At 27.6% G+C, this 24,351-nt stretch overlaps 1 protein-coding gene across 2 annotated transcripts in view; it reads left to right on the top strand.

Moving 5' to 3' along the window:
• The first annotated feature begins 732 nt into the window (after nucleotides 1-732).
• Nucleotides 733-24,351, top strand: part of LOC123300224 (rho GTPase-activating protein 20-like) — a 130,456-nt gene continuing 106,837 nt past the window's right edge. For both annotated transcript variants that reach the window (XM_044882752.1, XM_044882751.1), the window contains exons 1-2: nucleotides 733-812; nucleotides 23,080-23,884. In XM_044882752.1, coding sequence (XP_044738687.1) covers nucleotides 23,603-23,884 — 282 coding nt within the window. In that variant the 5' untranslated portion in view covers nucleotides 733-812; nucleotides 23,080-23,602. The remainder of the gene's footprint in view (nucleotides 813-23,079; nucleotides 23,885-24,351) is intronic.

Raw genomic sequence — 24,351 nt, 5'->3', positions numbered from 1 at the left:
TCAATGTAAGTCATAAATGCAATCAATACAAAATTATATATACATTCAAACAATTCTATAATTTAAGTAGTGAATCGTTACCATGGAAACGCCTCCCATAAAACTCACGCACGATGCGAATTCTAATATTTCGAACTCTTTTTCGAAATTGTGTCCTATCTAGTTAGTTAACTAACCCATATGCGATTAACTTTTAATCGTTATATTTCGAAGTAAAAAGCAATGAATATTTTCGAAGTAGTTTAGAAATGATTTTTGAAAGAAATCTTACAATTGATGCAATCTCGATCTATTTTTTAGGCTACGAACTTACCTTAATATGTGATGCATGGTACAACACTCTTCCATATTATTTGATTATGTAAATATACGTATTTAGTATTTTTTTTAATATTTTTTTTTTATTAGTTAAGTCACTGAAGGAAATGTGTCATTTTACAGTTAATTTTGTGAATTATTAATATAATGATATATAAAAATTTTTTTTTATTATAATTAATTAAATTAAATGAATGTAAACATATTAATTACACCTAACTTTAAAACAACGGAATTACTAACCTAATTAATTAAAATTAATAATAATAACAATTATAATTTATGATTATTGTCACTTGTGTTGGATTATTGTGCATTATTAAATTCTAGAACGAACAGCGAATTGTATGTTTTATGTTTTATTAAAAAGCGGAACAATTAAAGAGTGTTTGTTATCTTTTTTAAATTTTATTAAATTTATAATCTGTGAAGTCTGACATGTGCGTTTTTTGTTGATATATGATTGTTTTTTAAATTTGGCGGTAATTCTACAGGTAAACACGTATTTTCATGTGAATCGTAAAATAGCTCTTAGCAAAAAATTTTGATTTTAAGATTGTATGAGCATGACAACTAAGTTTGAATTAAAGACTCAAAATTTTTGTATAGGTAGACTTTTACTTAAGGTAGTACTATCGGTAATAGACTTTGCATTCAGAATTTAATGAAACTTGGCATAGTTGTCCATTATTATATCATAATTATCCAGTTAAATTTTTAGGAGCCTTCAGAGAATTGAAAATCTGAACGTCCAGTTTTGTGAAATAAAATAAAATCTGTGATTTCCCATAAGATTCCATGTTAATCTTTAAAATATCTTTTTTTCAGTTCTCTGAAGGCCCCTAAAAATTTAACTGGTTAATTATGATATAATAATGGACAACTATGCCAAGTGGCATTAAATTCTGAATGCAAAATCTATTACCGATAGTACTGCCTTAAAGAATATGTGGTTAAAATTTCAGTTTAGACATCCAATCAAATTTTTAAGAAAAAAGTTTTTGAAAATCAATATAAAATACATTGCTCTTTTGGAGAAATCTCAAAAAAATAACATATTTTGAAAGTTTTTGATAATTAAGTGTCTCCATCCATTCAAGGGATGTCCGAGCAGGGTAGATTTAAGGTTGAAATTATTTTTATCTTATTTTCAACCTTGATGATGATTTTTATTATAACTTTATGAATGTAGAAGAAAAAGAAAATTTTTCCATACCTGCTTTGATTTTCGAAACATTGATTGCTGAAATTACTCCAGATTCCTTGAATTTCCTACTGATTTTCTCCGCCATTAGATTTGTCATCCAATCGAGGACACACTTTTGGAAGGTTTTGTATTTTGAACATGGTCATTCATATTATATTCCTGATAATAACACAAATAAAAATATTAGCAAGTTTCAAGTACACATTTCAACTGAATTTGAATAATTTATTTCCGAAATACAATTCAAAAAAATTTGAATAAAATTAATATTTGTACACTAAATGGTCAAACAATTTAAGATATTTTATTGTTTTTGTTGTTGTATAATATATTTTAGTCTGGTGTCCATGATAACAGTTATCAATTATCAATCAATAAATATAAATAATAACAATGATAAAAATAAGTTTTTGGTGGAAAATTTATTTTGTCAAATTTTGTAATCAAATATTTTTGTGTTTCATTCATAAATTTTTAATTGTCTGAAATAAATATTAAAAACTGTTCTTGAAAAAAATTTCAGAAAATATATTATGAGAAAATTGAAAATAACTATTTAGCCTTCGATATTTCGAAAACCAAGGCATATATCGAAAAATTTTATTCTTATTTTTCGTCTACATTCATGAAGTTATAACAAAATTCATCATCAAAGTTAAAAATAAGGTAAAAATAATTTCAACCCTAAGTCTAAAATTGTCTTGGCGTTCGTACTACCTTAATAGTAATTCAAAGTAACAAATTTAAAAGTATGCATTGGTTTTGACTATTGATGTTCTTATAGCTAGTAAATATTTATTGAGTCACCAATTCTTAATTCAAGAAAATAAGTACTTGCAAAAATTTTCAAATTTATTTAAAATTTTCCAATTTTACTTCAAATTTCTTTGACCTACATTTAATGAATTCCACTTAAAATGGTCCAAGATATGATTACCCTAATTTTCATACAATATAAAAAGAACTTTTAACAAAAAGAAAAACGACTTCAAAAGAAAAATTTTTCCAAAACAAATTAAAATGCACTAAAAAGTAAAAAAATAACGATAATATATTGTAGTTAAAATTATTGTTATTTTTGGAGTCGGTGTCAGCCAAAGAAACAACTCTGACAGAACAGTTTCCAACATTAGCTTGGCTGACACCGACTCCAAAAATAACAATAATTTTAACTACATTATATTATCGTTATTTTTTTACTTTTTAGTGCATTTTAATTTGTTTTGGAAAAAATTTTCTTTTGAAGTCGGTTTTCTTTTTGTTAAAAGTTTTTTTTATTTTGTGATTTTTAGTGAACCTGAAGTGCATTAACTAATTTGTCACTAAAAAAAGAATCATCGAAATGGGTTGGCGTGATATTGAGTTATTCATCCTCTTGTCGTGCATACTTCATGCAAATTTAAGACTTTTGAGATTTTCTCATGGATGCCGTTATCAGAACCCGACCAAAATGAAATGGGGCCACACAGGAAGCACTAGCTTTCAAATAGATAAATAATTTTCACAATCGGTTCACCCAGTCAAAAGTTCTGAGGTAACAAATATTAAAAAAAAAAAAAAGATATAGTCGAATTGATAACCTCCTCCTGTCTTGTTTGAAGTCGGTTAAAAATCATAAATTTATTGAAAAATATAAATAATAATATAATTTGTTATAAATTTAATTATAATTATTACTCAAAGACAAAATTTATTTGTATAATTTGCTCAATTATTTTTATGTTCATAATTAAAAATTATTAATTTTTATCGATAAGGAAAATGTTTTATAATAATTCAAAATATTTCGTTTCAAAATATACCAAATTTTTAAGATATTTTTAAAACGAATAATTTAAAATGAATTTTATAAGGCCATTTAAAAAAAATATTTCAAGGTGCCTTTTGTTAAACTTTTAATTTACTTTAACGAAGGCCAAAAAGACAAAATTTCTATGTTTATAAAAAAATTGAAGACAAGAAACTCACTTTTTCACAGCGAATTTTTGTATGAATTTAATTTTCATATTTTGAAAGTCCACAAAAGCTCGAATAACTACGAATTCATTTAGAAACATTCGACTAGTTTTTATTAAAATATTATTTCATTATTAATTATTAAATATTTCTAATAATTTGATTTTTTTTTTTTTAGGTGAGTTATTTCCCAAATTTCAAACGAAAGCAGTAAGTAATAATACGAATTTAAGTACTTCTTGAAAGTACGTCCTTGAAAATTTTGGAAAAACACTGTGTATAATCAAAAATTTGTGTTTTTAACTGACCTTATTTATGAAATTTTGTACGGTATATATTAATTGGTGCTACCGTCACAGTTAATTTTTAATGAAAAGTTATCGTAGGAGGGCGAGAAATTTTAATGAATCAATGCTGATATTGTATTTATTAATTAATGGTTTAGTCTAATATTTATTTCAGGCTAAACAATAGACCCGACTGTTTGTTCTATCAAAACAGTTGGAAATAAAAATTTTTAATGATTTTTAAAATACACAAATAAACGTGATTTTCAAATAAGTTTACACCGGTTATTTTTAACCGACATCACATAACAAGGAGGTTTAACGCAGAAAAGAAATTAAATACTGGAAAAAAATAGAATTTTAGCATAAAAATTCTTACCAAATTGAACAAAAAATCAATATTTTAATTAATTAATTAATTATATAATAAAACTGTCATCTCATGACGAAAACTGACAACTAACTTTGTCTATTTATTAGGTTATCGTTCATACACACTTGTTGCACAAGGGTGGTTTCAAAAGTTTGCACAATGGTGCACAAAAATACACACTGAGCAGAGTGAGCGGGCAGCCGTGATTTTTGGTTTAATTATTCGTAATTTTATTTAATTAGTTTAAACTTATATAAATAATTTAAGTTTATTCTAAGAGTCGGGTCACTTTACACCTAAGCCCAAATTTCGAGGCTTCATTTTAAAAATCAATGAATGTAGATCTAGATCTATAAAAAGGATATTCGGCCGGATTTGGGGTAGTTTTTATGGGGCAATTTAAGAGCAAGCTCGCAAATTAGGCGTAAATTGTATAGTATGTATTATATGGGAATATCAGTTATGAATGTGTGACATGTATGTATGTGTAATGTGACAGAGTAATCGACACTGTTTATACATGGTATTTCAACAGTTAACTCAGTCAATTGTTTGTTTTCACTTGTTAATTATATAATTTTACAGTTTTTTTTAACTACATGTCAACTTATTTTCCAAATATTTAAATTACTTTGTTTCACCAAATTTCATGCATATTACTAATTTTAATTTATGAAACTAGAAAAAATTTATTTGAAATAAATACCAATTTTTATGAATAATAAAAAATATGATTTTAATATTTTTTTTTTTTTTAATTTAAAAATAAATATATTAGAAACGTTTTATGGTATTTAGATTTACATAAATTTCATGTAATTTGAAAATATCACACAAAAATTAAAAGATTTTTTTTAAAGTTTATTTATTTAACAAAAAAAGTTCAATAAACCAAGTAAAAAATGTTTAATGAGTGAATATTTTGTGTGGTATTAATTAAAGAAGCGACAAAAAAATTCATTTTTGCAAACAATTAGTAGAATTTCAATTAAACAATCTTCGTTTGTTTTAAAACACACAAATAAAGCTTCTGGGTTTATTTAGATTGACTCTAATTGAGTATTTTTTATTTAATTAGTGAATTTTTTGAGTATGTAAATTACTTAAATACTTTTTTGTTAAACTATTCCAAATTATAGTATTTAAATTTTTGTTTCTTTCTGTAAAATACCGTGCTTGCCAAATCGTTTAATATGCATTTTCGTGGTTCAAATCTATTCGCACCGTGTGTGTTTTATTGGAGGCGTTTCCATGGTTACGATACACTACTTTAATTATAGAATTGTATGAATGCATATATAATTGTATGGATTGCATTTATGACCTTCATTGAAAATTTAATATTATTGTCTCACAAATTAATGATAATTTACATTTAAAAAATAATATTTATGCAATTTGATTTCTTATTTTCACAATTTTTAATTCATTAAGTTTAATTAATTCGTGTTTTTCAATAATTTTAATTTAACATTTTCTATAACATTAACATGTAAAGAATTGCAAATTAGTCATAACAGCGTCCTTTATCGCCAAAATTTTTCTCTGGAAGCGCTGGCATCGATTTTATTGTCAGTACCATGACTTTGCACACAACGAATAGTAAAATTTTGAATAAAAAATGTTTCAACGAATCGACACTATGAAAAAACATTTAAATTATGTATTTGGAATACTGCATTTTCATTTTTTCTAAAAATAGGTCGATACTTGTTTATTTTGTTCAATGTTTTTTATTCCGTTTTCGAGATAAAAAAGTAGAGACGTTTGTAAGTAGGTACTTAATTCCCCCTTTATTTTTTACCGTCCCGATTCACGATTTGGAACACGCGCAATTTAATAAATTTATGATTCATATTTCATATATTTAGCTGGTTTATTTTGATTGAACGAATTATACATACTTGTCACAGACAAAGGAAAGCGCGCCATAAATTAAATATCCAAAGTATGAAATTACATACTCATCGCCAAAAAAACAAAAAACCAGTACAGTAAAATATTCCAGAAGTGATAAGTGAAGTGTTAACTAAGGTAACTTTATAAAAAAAATAAGAGTGATTTTTATCATTCAAAAAATTATATCGCGGTGGTTTAACGAGTAAAAATATTTTGCATTGTGTGATGCATGATGAGTACGGTTTATAAGTTTAATAAAAAAATCATACAAGCGAAAATTTTCGATATTTATTAAAAAAAGAAGATTCTTTTCGTCAACACACAAAGGCTGACGCACTGGATCGTCTGCCAAGTTTTATTCTTTCAAAAAAAAGAATATATACTTTTTTATTTATTTTTTTTTTAAAACATGATTTTTGTCAGGTAGATGATTCAACTTTTTAGTCATACTTTTAAAATAATATGAGGATTAAAAAAAATGAATAAAAAATTTAAAACATTATCAAAGAATTCTTAAGGATGTATGCTAGTTAATTTTTTTTTTAAGTATTATCTTAAGGTTATACAGCCACTATCATTATATTGATTTGATATGTATAAAGCTAAATATGGGTAATTCCATGAAAAAGTGAAGAATGGCAAAAAAATATTACTGTTTTTGATGGTAAAAAAAAGGTACTTTAGTATGGTGCCAAAACTGTAGTACTTTTATCATTCAGTATCTTAAGTACTTAAATAATATTTTTTCTTCGTAAATGTTAAGTTTTCATTAAAATTTTATTATTTATGTTTATAAGAACGTTAAAATTCCAATTATTTTATATTGTATTAGTGACTTTTTGATTCTTAATAATTGTAATGAAAAATTGCATTTTAGTACATTTTTATATCTTTGAAAAGGTTTTAAATCCAAAGTGATGGTAGTGTCAGTTACGATTTATTTTTCTAATAAATTTGATTCTAAAATACTAAGGTCTTTATTTTACCATTTTCACATAATTTATTTTATGTTATTTAGCGCCAGATACAATTTAAAATCAGAAACACTGCTTAGAGAAAGATATTCGAAGTTTAAAAACACTCTCGTGTGCGATTTCCTTTGGCATGTAGTGTCAGTCACATTTGAATTTTGTTAAATAAATCAAAGATCATAAAGTTTTATGAGCACTAACAATCTAAAACCGTTAACACAATGGTATTCATAATATGACGCATAATTCAACGTATTTTGTAAAATATGTAGTGTCAGTCACACATGGAATCACCCTGATGTCCTCTAGATTCAGCTATTACTAGTAAAAAAATTTTATGAGACACTTTGGTACGGAATTGTTTAAGTTTATTCTAAAAATAATATCCTACAAATTTGTCACACTTCTCTTTTACATAAAAGGAAAGATTTAATGGAAAAACGTGGGAAAAATCTGATAAAAACTAACTGTAAACAAAAAATTATTAATGTCATATTTAATAATTAAATACGGGGTGTGTATATAAATTAGGGGATAATCACAAAAATCAAAATTTAATATTCCTCAAACTATCAGTTCTAACATTAGTTATAAAAAGTTTAAAAAGCTTTTTTTAGAGCAGAAAAGAAATTATATTTTTCGATAAAAATCTCCAATTAAATTTAGAATTATTTATAGAATTCAATGATTGTGTACACAACCGGTAATAAAATTTTATGAAAATATAATAAATAATATTCAATTATGGTAAGTTCAAGTTTTTGAATCATCACATTAAATTATTATTAATAAACTAAAAAGCTATTTAGATTAAATCAGCATAAAGATATTTATGTTCTTTGCACGACGCGATAGATTCAAATTTAAGGTAGTACAAGCGCTAAGGCAAGTTTAAACTTGTGGTTGAAATTATTTGTATCTTATTTTCAATCTTGTTGATGAATTTTGTTTAGACGAAAAACAAGAATAAAATATTCTTGTTTTTACCATAATTCACCATCAAAATTGAAAACATGTATTTTTTTTAAATTCGTGTTTCCACTACCGTGCTCATACCTCCTTAATAAGTATTGCACAATGAATTTCTTTTGTTTTCAATAATTGCTTAAGATTTTAACTTTAAATAGTTTTTTTTTTTTAATTTCCACTGACTAGTTTTGGAAAAGTCTATGAAAACATATCATCCAACTACCGTTTCCCCATTAGACTCAATGTCAAATATGTCTTTTTCAGTATTGATTAAGACTTAGTCTAAATTAATATAAAAAAATCAAGCCTTTTATCCAAAATTGCCTTGACACTTGTACATCCTTGATAATATTTATTATTAATAATAAACAGATGCGCGCATCCACTCAAATTTGTCTATCTAGTCATTTATTTACCTTTTATTTTCAAAGAGCGCACACGTCAAGGTCTTATTTCATTTTGTTGTATATATTATGCACCTGTTTTATCTGATACTTGAAGCAAAACTTTAAAAATTTTTTTAAACATATGTGTGCGGTTAGAGAAATTCATGTATACACGATTTTGCAAGTGGCTCCAGGGGAAGGATAAATTATTATTGATTGGTTGCTGCTGTTTTAAAAAAGAAATCATAATTACAAGATGTATCACGGCAAAATATAGAGATCCTTGAACACGGGTGAAGAAAAGTATATTATGCCTTTATAAATACATATACCATATGCTGTATAATGCCTCGTGGTTGTTTAACGGTATTGCCGAGTATTTTGAAGCCAAAATTCCAGTATAATTATCCAAATTCAATGAGTAGTCAAACCTTAAAGGCAAATTTAATTTAATTGCCAATAGAACTAACTAATTTTACGCATACAAAAATCGGAGACCAGATTTTCGAATCGAACTTTATCTAACGGTCTAAGAGACGGTAAAAGGTCTATCTTCACTCATCTGATAACCATATGAGACATACTTTTTCATTAAAAATATGTCTCATCTGGTTATCAGATGAGTGAAATTCGACCTTTTACCGTCTCCTGTAAGTACTATAATCCTGTTAAAAAAAATCCCTTTACTTTATACTATTTTCGAAGTAGTATGGCAAAAAAACAAAAGAGGATCGGACTAAATATTAAATTCTTAATTAAACAAAGAGGAAGATACTAGTGACGTCATATGTGGATATCGCCATAGAGATTACATAAAAAACTTTGTTTGCTAAAAGGAGATGGACAACCTTTGAATGCAATCTATGATTGCTGATAACTTCTTCGTTTTTTAATCAATTTTAATTTCACTTTCAAATTTTGTCATTGTGTCAAGTCTAGTTTTACATTTTTTGAGTAATATGGCCAATTCGACATCAGGACCATTCCCGATTAAATAAAATTAAATGAACTATGAATTTTCACAATAAATAATAGAAAAAATAAAAATTGCAGCGGATTGATTTAAACAGCTGGCCTACCTAGACGTCATTCCCCTGTGCATTTAATTTATTTATTCTGCATCTTAAAATTGAACTCTACACTAAGAAAAATAGTGTTTTTAGTGTTCGGAGCAACGCGAATTATTTATTTTTTGATTATTGCCCAAGTTAATGTATATTTTATTCATATTTACATATAAATAACGCCCTTATAATATCTTGTAAGTAATATTATGATTATAAAAAGATGCTAAAGTTGTTTTATTTATTGAATAAAAATACAATGTGGTTATATTTTGTAAAATGGTATTTCACTTTCTGTGGAAATAGTGCATCTAAAACAGGAGTAGGAACCTATTTAAAAATAATATAGTGAAAAGGACATACTTCCTACCAAGTGTCCGAAAACTTCAATCCATTTTTCAGGGTAAATACCGGACTATAATATGTATAATTTAATTAGCCAAATAAAACATAAACACTCTATATATAAATAAATGCATATTCATTTTGGTTTGATATCACACTGAATCTTATACTTAGAGGCTTCTTTCAGAGTTATTTGATATTTATTTTTATTTTTATTTGGATAAAAATATAAAAAAACAAAAACATACCAGCCACATCGTATTATCTGTACCATGATTGGCGCGCTGTGCTATACATCACATCATATAATATTCAACTCTGCGGCCACAGCGAGTTTTACCATTCATAAAACAGCATGGCCAAAACTACAAAAAAAAAAAAAATAAAAAGATTACAAAATATATTTTTTTTAAATGGTTTCAAAGAACTACGTATGTGTGTTGCTTTGAATGTCCGATGACCTCAAAAATATGTAGCTTCTTAAGTATAAAACATCTCGAAAAGAGTGCATCAGGTAATTTTCATGCATCTTGGGAGAAATTGTTTAAATTTTGAGATAGTTAGAGCGTCAAGGCAAGTTTAGACTTGTGGTTGAAATTATTTGTACCTTATATTCAACTTTTATTCTATTACATCGAAATTTTATCCAATTTTGATAAACCAAGTATGTAATTCTACTAAATTTGGGCCATATTTTTCAAATTTATGATCAAAATTAACCTAGCACTAATAGGTTTCAAGAATGTGGAGGTCTGGTTTCGGAATTAAGCTCATAAGTGATAACTAGCGAAAAACTGACATTACAGCTGAAAAGAATGTCCCAAAATTAGTGGGTTTCAAAAAAAATTCCAGTGAGATCGGATCAAAATTGCCTGTGTTATTAAAAAAATCGAATTTTTGAACTTGATGACGTCATCAAAATTCAAAATATTTAATTTTGCTCTATTACATCGAAATTTTATCCAATTTTGATAAACCAAGTATGTAATTCTACTAAATTTGGGCCATATTTTTCAAATTTATGATCAAAAATAACCTAGCTCTATTAGATTTCAAGAATATGGAGGTCTGGTCCCGGAATTAAGCACATAAGTGATAACTAGCGAAAAACTGACATCACAGCTGAAAAGAATGACCCAAAATTAGTGGGTTTCAAAAAAAATTCCAATAAGATCGGATCAAAATTGTCTGTGTTATTAAAAAAATCGAATTTTTGAACTTGATGACGTCATCAAAATTCAAAATATTTAATTTTAATAAAGATAAACAAAGTATGTAATCCTACTAAATTTGGACCATAGTCCAACTTCATAACTAATTTGATAACTAGTTTTTCAACAGGTATTTCATCTTTATCAATATTCAGCCAGAAAGAACCTAAATTATTATGGCCGATATATTTTTGTAATTTAAATTTTTATATAAAACTAAATACTTAAATAATATATATACAAAAATAAAACCTCAAAAATTTATGTTTATCATTTAAATTAGAGTCGTTTATTTATGCGTTTGACTTTGTTATTTTGTTGTAAAAATTATAATAATAAAAACATAACCGGAACAATTTTTTAAAAGTATAATATTATTTGCGTCCTTGCTACACAAAATGTGTAGTTTTGAATGATATTGCAACATAATATATACTTACATTTTAGGGTGCCGTAGAGCTAAACGCGAAGAAATTCTATCTATTAGAGAGACGGAAGAAAGTTTTTACAATAAGGAATAATCCTGATGTCGAATTGGCTATATTACCCATCAAAATGTAAAACTAGACTTGATGCCATGACAAAATTTGAAAATAAAATTAAAATTGATTAAAAAACGAAGAAGTTAGAAGCAATCAAAGATTGCATTCAAAGGTTGTCCATCTCTTTTTAGTAAAAAAAAGTTTTATATGTAATCTCTATAGTGATACCCACGTATGACGTCACTAGTGGGTATCTTCATCTTTGTTTAATTAGGAATTTTAAACGTTCATATCTTGCTCATACTAGTAACGATTTTTAAAACCAATGATAGCCAATCAAAAATCGGTTTTGATAACGCTATGTTGATAAATTTTCCTTGACAAAGCTAAATGGAACAAATCGTAGACTAGACTTTTCTATTCATTATCAGCTTACAGTATTTAGAGCATGCATGGGCAAATGTGACTCAGAAGTCCCTCGGACTTCTAACTTAAAATACAAGTAAGACAGTGACAATCTAATCAGTGACAACCTAAAATACGAATAAGACAGAGAGGCAGCATTTTTTTTCTACCAATCTCATTACTATAAGAGAAACTGAGACAGGTATATGAGTCGTATACGCTTTCTCGTCAATGAGCAATGCGGACTTGACTAAAGATACACACAATAAAGTTTATAAAACACAATAAAGTTTAATAATGATGAATTTGACTTAAAATAACTCGCCCATGCCTGATTTAGAGACAAGTTTATGGAGTAATTTTTCTCTTCTATGCATTGGTATATGTTTAAAAATCACACTTGACAACCTTTTGTTATTAATATATCGTTGTCCTTGTAGTAAAAAAAATTCTAATTTTTCAGATAATAGTTCTACTTTTTATTTCATAATCATTTTTTTTTAAAGAATGAAAAGAATTCACTTACGAATTATATTGCATTATTACAAAATGATTTATATTTCCGGAAAAGATATGAAAATAATTATATAAAATTAAATATGAAAAATGGCATCAATTTAGGAATATAATTGCCTTAAAACACGTGACATTTAAAAAACAAAGTCCTATAGAAATACATAAAATGATTTAATAAATCTTTCAATACAGGATTTTTATCGATTCCATTGAAAATACTCGATTAATCGACTTTTAAATCATTTTGGGTCAATATTACTTTATTGCACTGGGTTCTATCTAAATTATAGTGATATAAATCTTGGTACAAAAGATAATTTTGGTCAAAACAATTGAATACAGAAGTATCATATGTTTTACAATCTATTTCGAGAAATTTCTAAGGAAACTTTTGTCTCACAATCAAATCAAAATTTCATTTTGGCTTTAATCTGTTTTAATTTGTAAAAAGTTGAGAAATTAGGAAATATTGAATCTTGATTCTTTTGGTCATTTAGCGATTTTTTCTGTTAACAAGCGGTAATGCCTTCTTAAGGCAACTCCGATTTTTTCAACATAATTTACACTAATTAAATTCATTTATACTTTTCTTCTTAAACACAAATAGTGATTATAGCTTCAATCAGAGTAAAAAAAAATATCTGATGATTTGATCATCCAATGACTTCCTTGAATGCTTATAAATTAGTTAAAATGAGTTCTGATATTTGATCGAGAGCAATGTCATGAAAAATATGATTTCAAGACGACTGTAATCTCGAAAAAGCTACAAAATTTGCTCATCTTAAAACATCATATCTTAAAATATAAGTTCGGCCGCTATGTGTGTGTCTGTATGTCTGTCTGTGGATCGTAGCACTTAAACGGATGAACCGGATTTTGTTGATTTTGTTTCGTTTGAAAGGTGATTTAATGGAGAGTGTTCTTAGCTATGATCCGTACCTGGAACAACTAAAAATAGGCGATGATTCTCAAAATCGGTTCAATTTGGACAAGGTTCTAAGGAAAAAGTTCAGTGCTTTGAGTCTCAAAATAGATATTTCCATTTCAAACCACAACACAAAATGGTTTTCGAACGATTACAATCCTTCCTTTACTGACATATAGTACAAGGGAGTAAAATACAGATATCCATCATTATTTTAATCACCATGGTATTAAAAATTGTATATGTTGATGCTACGAGTAAGCAGAATAAGTTTTTTTTTTTTATAATTGTAGCCGCGCGTCATCTTCAACATGATCGTCGCCGGCCGCGATTGCCTCTAGTTGTAAATAAGTAGTTAAGAGAGTTAGTTAAAAACTAACTCTCTTCACTTCTGCTTCTTCTTACAGCTCATCTAAACTAATTCTAACGGTAGATTTTATTTTATTTTTTATTTAGCTTTGTACAAAATAATTGGTTAAAAACTTCTAGTGTTCAGTTTTTATTTTTTTTTTTGTTTTGTTTTCACTACCTGAGAGGTAAGAAGATGTCTTAAGAAGAGAGTTAATCTGTTTTAAAAAAAATCAGAAGCAAATTATCCCTACTCACGAAAATGTATTTTTATACCATGTATATATGAAATATACATAGTATATTAAGTTTAGTCCAAAGTTGTAACGCTTAAAAATAATGATGCTAGGAAAAAAATTTTGTCATAGGTGTTCATAAAATCACCTAATTAGTCCATTTCCGGGTGGCCGTCCGCCCGTCCGTCTGTGGACACGATAACTCAAAAACGAAAAAAGATATCGAGCTGAAATTTTTACAGCGTACTCAGGACGTAAAAAGTGAGGTCGAGTTCGTAAATGAGCATCATAGGATGAGCATCATCATTGGGTCTTGGGTCCGTAGGACCCATCTTGTAAACCGTTAGAGATAGAACAAAAGTTTAAATGTAAAAAATGTTCCTTATCAAAAATTAAACAACTTTTGTTTGAAACATTTTTTCGTAAACATCACTGTTTACCCGTGAGGGCGCCAATTAGGCGGAAATTTTATAATATGTACTATACTTAATTATCAGTTATGTGTGTGTCACATGTTTGTATGTGTAATGTGATAAAGAAATCAACACTGACTATGCATGGTATTTCAACAATTAACTCAGTCAATTGTTTGTTTTCACTTGTTTTTTTAAATGTTAAGTTTTTGATATAGTAGCTTAATTAAATTGTCGTAGATAAATTATTGTATCAGGGCGTTATATTTTTTTGAAGAAGATAATGAAAAAAAGTTCTTTCCGTGGTATCAAAAACTGTAATGCCTTGAATTATAGTTTTAGAGACAATGAAACAAATTTCAAATAATTTTTTACACGCTTCGGAACAGAATACTCAAAAAGTATCTAAAAAGTAGAATACTTTGTATAATACTGCCATAAGATCCATAACTATGGCGTTATTTACAATAATGTATGATATAAAAACTTTGACGTTTTACTTACATTAGTAAATGGTAAGTTCAACTCGACAATATGGTCCTAGAGTCCCATTCTACATTGCAGAACTCGGAATGCTTCTTGTTTTTCCCGCTATGATTTTTGGGGAGTTTATCAATACGCATTATTGAACTGCGATCCTATTCAGTGTAGGTATAAACGCTATGTTTGTTGTCACACTGCTCGTCACTCTATTATTCTTAACGTTTTTTTGTTTTTTTAATAAATACTGCTGGTATGAAATTTGTAGCATCAGTGACATTACTGTGTTTAGTAGTACTATTCGCCAGAAGTATTGTGGATTATCACCAGTCATTATGGGCCTGACAGCCATGCTGATATCAGCCTAACTGTTGTTCATGTTCCTAACTGTTTTTGATCAGTTTTAAGCAAAGACGCCCAGTTTCCCTAGACGCTCAGTTTTCGAAATAAAAACTCTTCGAAGACTAAAAATGCAATATTCGATTTTAAGAAAATTGTTACCATTTTTTTTTTTTCAATATCTGAGGAAATTCGCTGAGCTAACGCAGATTTCTCATCCACTATTCGGTAACAATGTAGAAGTAACATCAATTCACATAACATTTCCCCGTAAATTAATGCGATCTTCGCTTGCGTATCGGACATAAACAGATAAAAATCGTGTTTTGTTTTGTACTGTTCTGTGTTTCAAAAGAAAGTAAACAAAAACACAGGTGTATTTACTGCACGCAACAACCATCTCTCATCTCAATTATATGTAAAGTCCGCCGTTGCACGTTTTATTTTTTTATTTTTGTGTATGTTAATAATTTTCAAGTGGTCTTTATTTTTTTATTTTTTTTTGAAGACTCAAGACAAAAAAAATAATGTAAAGAAGCGATGGTACCCCGACCTGTACTCAACATCTTTGTGGTGTTTACAATCGAATACAATAGACCGTATGTATTCAGATGTTCAATTTTAATACACCCTGATTCAATTTAATTGAACATACTTTAAGGTAGTACTAGCGCCAAGGCAAGTTTAGATTTGTGGTTGAAATTATTTGTACCTTATTTTCAACTTTGTTGATGAATTTTGTTATAACTTCATGAATGTAGACGAAAAATTATTCTTACTTTTCGTCTTGACGTCACTAACCTATGTATTCTTTTTTCTTTAATTAGGAATTTTAAACGTTCATATTTTGCGTGCATCTATAGATATTCAGAAAACTTCACTTTTCTGCCCGTGCAGTGAGAATTCTTCACCCGAAATGATGAAAAAAATTTAGTCTTCAAGCCTATTCTATTCAAGTTTCATCCTGAATCCAAATAATGATTTTAATAATTGGTCCCGTTACAGGATCGATTTTTTTAAGTTATAGCATACTCTAGTATAGTAGGTAATTTGTATTGAATCTATCCATTATTAATTCTCCTATTCAACAAGTTCTTTAAACATAATCGGGGTCCTAGGTCTTTTTAACCACTACTATGGTTCAAATAAGATAATAAAACAGTGTGTTTGTTTTTGAACAAACAATTTTAAACTAGTTTCGGCTGTAAAATAGGCAAGTAAGGTCTTTTTTCTTTATTTTTTTTTTTTATTATGATTGACAAAACAAAGATCTGTTTGTTTTGTTTTCGTGTGGTTAAGAAGAAATGATGTCTAAATTTGTCCTCTAAATATGCCATTAAATGATTTGTTTTTAGTTTAGAAAATAAAAAATACTTTTTAAAAGACAAGCTTTTATTTTAGTAAAAAGTGGAAAATAACCATATGAGTCAATGGGAATATCAGGTCATATTTCATCCGGTTTACATAATAATACCAATATCAAGACGAAAAACAAATTCGTCATACATCATTTTTCACTAGATAAGTCGTCACATTATTCTTACTAAACGATTTTTACTAAACTTTTGTGATTTTTAACTAAGTTTTTATTTTTTATTCTTACAATAAAATCATGAAACAACATAAAAATATACTAAATTTTTTTTCGTGTATTGTCAAAAAAGAAGATTTTTCTCTATACTAATAATTTATTGATCCAATTAGATACACTTTTTTCTTAATCAAAAAGAATCAAACCATATTACACACCTAAATACGTGTTTTTTTACGCGTATTTAATAAACAAAACATTATTACAAAAAAATTATTTTAAGAATAAAAAAAAAAATGAATTAAAAATAAAATTAGATCGTTTTTGATATATAAAAAAAAAATTAAGTTTTTTTTTCCAAATAAATTCAATCTTTTATATTTGTAGACTTACAAAAACGATGGTTTACAATGCAAAAAAACGTATTTTTTTAAAAATAATATTGTCGGATTCGAATTCTGTAAACTTCGAATAATATATCCACATCAAGAGTATTAAGGGCTAATTTGAAAAACACAAATGTATTTCTGTGAAAAATCATTCAATTTGGAACCCCAAAACGCTTTGTTTGAGAATATATTGCTCCAAAATTTTTATATCCCTTGTAGCTTTATACTGAGGGTTGAATGGGTGAGAAATGTTATCCTTAAATTTCATAAAAAGTTTACAAGGGTACAAAAATTAAAAAAATTATTTTACAATCGATTTGCTAAGACCTTTCGAAAGTTTGTTCATTTTTATTGAAAGTGAGGCATAAAAAGTTCCAGTATGAGCTTTATGGATCTAAATATTCGCCTTCCAACCTTCCAAGAAAAATTGATTTCTTCTTTCAGAAGATACGGGATTTTAAATCCAGCAGTTTAAATTTTGCTTGGAAAGCCAATATCTTGGCCCAGAAAGCTAAAAATTTAAAGTCACACAAATAATATTGGCATGGAGTTATATTAGCCATGTAAGCTTCTTAAGGGGTTGAAAACTGGAGAAAATAATTTGTATACCCTCTTTTAGACAGAATCCCTGCCAAAATCTTAAGGATGTATGAACATGACAACAATTTTTCATTTAAAGGCTCAAAATTTTTGTATAGGTAGACTTTTACTCAAAGAATATGTGATTAAAATTTCAGTTTAGATATCCATGCAAATTTTTAAGAAAAAATCATTGAAAATCGATATGAAATACATGGCTCTTATGGAGAAATCTCAAAAAACGACATATTTCGAAAGTTTTTGATAATTTTCACTTGGAATGAATGAAAAATAAAAAAAAACTTCTTAATAGAAAGTAAACATATTAGCAATGACATAGAAAGGATAAAAACCATCCATCTCCATCCATTTAAGGGATAATACAAGCTGGGTAGATTTAGGGCTGAAATTACTTTTATCTTATTTTCAATTTTGATGATGAATTTTTTTTAACAGTGGCTGGGAATGTCGTCCTGATTAAAGCCTGAACTCATTTTTCACGGATTTGTCTAGTAGGTTAATTTATAGATTTAAAAGTTTCACACTCAATAATTTCTCGATGATGTAGTAAGATTGTATAAGATTCACATCTGTACAAAGATTAGAAAATAAGTCAACTCTAATTTTTTTAAATACCTTTTCAAACACAGTAGTTCACCAAGATACAATTCATACATACACAATACTTGTTCATGAGTGCGACATGTTGGAATGCCTTTTACATCACAGAGTTTTAAAGATAATAAATTTAATAGCGGTTTTTTTTTTCAACTTCTTCTACACACATATTTTTCAAAAAAATGTTTAATTTTTTTTGTAAAAAAAACAGGTTAATGACTTAAAAATATAAATTTTTATTTAAAAGATATTTTTATTTTAGTGCGGTTTTGAAAAATATTGTAACAAGATGGTAGTGGATCTGACACTTGAAAGGACAGATCAATGATAGTCAAAGTTGGTCTATGACTGAAATCGATATGCTGAAATTATTGAAAATGAAGAAAAATCCCTGGCTCGATAAATGGACCTCGCATAAGTATCCCTCAAGCCTTCTCCGATAATTTTCAATCACGTTTACTTCCAAATATAAAAATATAGATTGTTTAGTCCCAAGTTTGTAACGCTTAAAAATATTGGTGCTACAAACAAAATTTTGGAATAGGTGTACATAAAATCACTTAATTAGTCCATTTCCGGTTGTCTGCCTGCCACCTGTGGTCATGATAACTCGAAAACTAAAAGAGATATCAAGCTGAAATTTTTATAACTTACTCAGGATTGAAAAAGTTAGTTTGAGTTCGTAAATGATCAGTAAAGGTCAATTTTGTCTTGGCTCTTTAGGACCCAGTTTTTTTTAGGTTTGCATTTACCGATACTGAAACAGTGCCCCGATCCAATTTGTGTTAAAACTAAAATAATCGTTGAGTCGTTATCTTTATTACCGAAGAATTGATACACTAAAACTATATTTATCAGCTATGAGCTAAAATCCGGAAATTGCTTTACTTTTGGGACAAGTAAAGGCTGGACTTTCCAATTCTGCCTCGACTTCGATTCTATCTCAAGCTTGGTTTTTCCTGCTTAAATCCAACCCTGGCATAAAACCGCGTAGTATAATTTGATCACGGATACGTACATGCATAAAATTTTTTCGATTTTCGAGATGGAATCATTAATCTTCTACGCAGAAAGATAAAAATTCAATTTGTAATGTTGTTTTGCGTGTTAGAGCTAACTCGACTATCTATGATGACAACACACTGCAAACCTAAGACCTATAACTGACTTAACGACAAAGTGGTTTGAAATTTGATATTTTTAGATGAAAAAAAAATTTTTATAATTCTGCTCTAGTTGTTTGTTGTTGCACTTATTATTATGAAATTGTAGATTGAAGTCGTTTGTCTGCCCTTCTATCGGTTTTGTGTACATACCAAATAAACCGCATATATCTTTTAATCTCTTATTTGTGGCACTTGTCCTTGTTTTTCTATCAATTTGAGAAAAAAAATTGTACAATATGGCCTAAATAAATGTGCTACTTAAGTCTTAAGTAGTACAAGAATTGGCAAATTTTTCGAGAGTATCACGATATTAGGCCTGTATAAAAAGTCTTGACTTCAGGGACTTTTTTTCTAAGTATTTAGCAACGAAATGGTCTAGCAATATTTGTTTTTGTTTACTTTTAATCATGTATACGATATTTATCTACATCATGGTCTCTCGATTATAATTGATGATTTTTATTATGATACATACAGCGTAAACTAAATATCTTGTCTAGTAATCTTAATTAAAGAGAATTGAAAGAAATACACTCGAAACAATTTTCATTACGCTTCTAAAAAACGTTTTCCAATATCTATTACCTACAATTTTAGTTTTCATAAAAAAATAACTGCATTATTTTCAGAAAAACTTAATTCGAAACTAATTAATTTGAAACAAGGTCTCATTTAATAGGAATAATTATTACAGCGTTACAAATTACAAAAATACTGCGTTTTGTTTTAATCAATTAATTGTATTTAAAATAATTGTAGTAAAATTTAACTAAAAAAAAATATATATATTTTGAAGGACGGACGCAAAAAAAAAATAATAAAACTATTAAAGTAGATTATTTTCAAATAAATTTTTATGAATTAAAAAAGTTTTAATTTTTTTATTTTTCCGGATGATAACGTTAAAAATAAATATTTTTGAAGTGAAAACTTCTTTAGCGGCGTTGTACACTTTTTTTGTAATGGGTAAAAAATGTTAAACTCGCGACAGGGTCACGTGTCCTGATCGAAAAAGCGTAAGACTATGTCACAGTCAGTACACCGGCTCTCGCCCGATCACTGAAGTTAAGCAACATTGGGTACAGTCAGTACTTGGATGGGTGACCGCTTGGGAACACTGTGTGCGGTAAAAATAAATAAATATTGTATTCTACCACATAAATGAGAGTACTTTTATACTGATAATTAAAGCAATTCGTGCAAAATTATTCCCTAAACATTCCAAAATATCAAAAATGCACAACGTTAATATTCAAGTTTTCACTTCTACCGGCACTCCCAGAGTGCAACCCGTCGTTTTTTTTTTTTAAATATGTGCTTTAAATTTTAGTGTAACACGACCTTCATTAAAACAATATTAATTATGAATTAAAAATTTTTTTTATATACTAATAATAATTAATTATTAACGTGACTGAATTATGTTTTTGTTTTTTTTTCTTTATACATAAAAAAATCAGTCCTGAACTTAAATTAATTAGATTACAATTCAATAATTTATGTTTGATATTAAATTACCAATTATTACTTACACTTATTTTATTTTTTGTATTTGTGTGAATGGGTGTGTTATCGTGTTGGTTGGTGTGTGTGTATGTGTGTTGAAGTTTAATAAGCATATCAATTGGCATGAGTTAATTAACTTGATGATGGATGCTATTTTTAAACATTAAAAAAAATAGGTCAAGTGGGTTCGTTGATTACTTTTGAATCTAAGGGTTACGTAATTCATAATAAATTTTATCATTTAATTTCACGTGTTTTTTTGAATCCCATAATCGCGTACTTGTTACGAGACCTTCGAGGTTCAGATTGTACTTATATGGAAATTTAATTTTAAACATTGGATACTTTTATATTTTATGTACATCATATTTTTACAATGCCAATGTTTCAGAAAATGAAAAATATTTTCTTGACTTGATAATAAGAAAAACTACGTTTCATCCCAAAGAGAGTGATAGTAAAAGCAACGGAATGCTATATGGAAAGAGGGAGGAGTTAAAAGGAGGCTGTAATTTAGCCACGTAGTTTATAGACACTCCCCAATGTATTTAATTTTCAAATTTTCATTCTAACTGACTACTCTTTGAAGCTTTCTGTGAAACAAAATGACGAAAATGTGACACCCGAACTTGTCATTATTTTACGACCAATTGTAATTTGAAACTAAAAATGCATGCTTTCTTTTTGTTTTTGTTTGCTTTTAATCATGTATACGATATTTATTTACATTATATGATCTCTCGATTATAATTGATGATTTTTAATATGATACATACAGAGCGTAAACTAAATATTGACAAATATCTTGTCTAGTAATCTTAATTAAAGAGAATTGAAAAAAAATGTATAATTTGGTACGGAATCCTAAAAGTGCATTAAAGCATTACCAACCAATTTAGATAATAATAAAATTGTTACACTTTTTACAAGTCTGGTAGAAAGAATAATTCTCTTTCATATTGTATTATAATATTTTGTTAAAGTGACCTTAATATTCAATTTCTTTTGATTTATGTGTAAAGTAAGTGGTTGTTGGTTTTTAATATCAAAAAAAATTAATAAAAAATATTATTTTTTTACTATTTTTCTGTTAAATTTAAAACCAAAGATACAAACCACGTATTTCTAGGAAATGTAATTTAAATCTGATCATCATATCTCATCTCTTAAGTTAATATTTCTTCTGTTGAGTTTAGAAAAACCCCAAGAATAAGGTATTATAATCACGCAAAAAGTTAATTATTTTATTAATTTCCTTGTTTGTTTTTAATTATATACATCTTTCTGTGTTGTAATCTAGGATGACAACACGGTTTTAATAATTGTGGTTTGGTAATGATTTTGAAATCGTATAGAATTCATGTAAGATATATATCGAAACAAAAGTCGATGATAATTTTTTTTCTACCTCTTTGGTTGGATAAAATAGATATTTGAAGACGAATAAAATTATCCTAAATGAATCGAAGAAATTCTTAAAACCAGTATCAAACAATAACGCAAAATTTGAGTTAACTTTGATGAATGTTGGCTTGATTTTTGGAATACATAAAGAAAAGAGTCTGAAAATGCAAAAATTTATTTGAGATAACTAGATAAGTGGTTTTTTTGAGATTTCGCCGAAAATTTGTCCAAAATATAAGGTTTTTGGTGATATCATAGAAAATACTCGACTAATCTTTAAATGAACACAATTTTCGAAAAAATAATTGATTTTTTCGATTTTTTTACGTGATACCCCTTAAGAAATTTGCAGGAAAACGGGAACAATTTTTTGTTTCCAATTTCGATAAAATTCAGTACAGAAGGTATTTTTAACCCAAAAAATACAAAAGATCGGGTCAATTTGATGATTAGATGCATAGTTTCTGAAATATCGTCTAAAATCGCCTACGAAGAGCGATTTCCCGAATCAATTTCTATCAATTTCTCAAAAAATATTTGTCTTATATTGAAATAAAGCGAATTTTCGTTATTTTTGGACTTCCTAGAAAATCTAATAAATAAAGTCTTTTTTTTTTTGAAGTTTTTGCTTCTTAAGTTAAACCATAACAAATCGGCTGTAGGTAAAATCATACGAAACACCAACATTTTTAAACTCCCCTCGCTTGATCTTTTAAAATAAACTTAAACTAATAATATTGTTTTCTTTTCCAGATATTTCGCCATTCAAAAACAATTGCGTCATCCAATCGACTAAATACGTTTCCGATCGAATTCAACCGATTTTAAACGATCAAAAATAACGTTCGAAATACGGTTGCATTACGCATCGTATTCACATTAGGTGTTTTTTTTTATTTTATGTAAATATTTTGAGTCTGTTTTTTTACTTTCAAAATAAAAACCAGACATACAAATTTCTTTCCTCCAAAAATAACTGGCTTCCACCAGAGGAGCAAACGCGAAGCAAATAAACAGCACAAAAAAAGTAAATAAACCATTAAAAAAATAAAATCGTTGTTTATTTTTGTGGACGGACATTTAAAAATTATTTATAAATTTATAACACATCTGGTTTCAATATGCTGTTTCGAAAACAAATATTATGTTCAGTAACATTATTCGAGAATAATGTATCTCGCCAAGAACAACTTAATTCTATTCAAAAAACGATGAATTATTAATATAAAAAAAATCAATATTTTTCTATAAATAACTTTAAAAAAATCGTTTAAAAATGTTCGAAAATTTAATAACACGTATTACAAGTCCGAATTCACGACGTCGATATATTTATAATTGTCAACCGATTAATAATAGTGTAAATTCGAATTCGGAAGCGCATTCTGAACCGGAACTCGATGAAGATGATAATATGCATGATGTGTCCGCGCAGCGAAAATTAGCATCACGACCATCACGGAATGTTATTGAAAGGCGACGTATTCGCGGTAAAAAAGTGATCGAACCTGGTTTACGACAAGCACGAAGTTTGGGACGATTAGATGGATTAAGAGAGGTAAGTTCGAATTTTTATGTTATTTTTCAAGTTTTTGGAAAACGATAGGGTTGCCATCTTAGAGTTGGAATTTATTGAAATTAATGTAGTTATATGGGTGCTTCCATGAAAAAGTGTATCATGAATGAAACAAAACTTGGGACTTACTCGAGTAAAGTCAAGAATTTTCTATAAAAACAAAGATTATTGATCGTTATTTCTTGTAAGAAGTAAACACGGATGGAAGCCATCTACTTTGTTGTCTTCAATTACTTGCCAAGAATATCTGATTATGCTCAATAAGTTCTTTTTTATTTTATTTTTTTATTGAAAGGCATATAAAGTTGTTTTAATGTGATTTGAATATTAAAATTCAATGAGTTTTTTTTTAATGAATTTCTATTAAATATAAAAAAGGTAAATATTTTTGAAAAATATACAGCGAGATTAATGAAAATTTAGTAATTTTTTTAATCTATCTTTTCATT

This window comes from Chrysoperla carnea, chromosome 5, assembly GCF_905475395.1.
Source record: "Chrysoperla carnea chromosome 5, inChrCarn1.1, whole genome shotgun sequence".
In the NCBI taxonomy this organism is placed as follows: domain Eukaryota; kingdom Metazoa; phylum Arthropoda; class Insecta; order Neuroptera; family Chrysopidae; genus Chrysoperla; species Chrysoperla carnea.
Note: the sequence above shows the minus strand (reverse complement) of the source record. Positions and strands in the feature narration are given on the sequence as shown.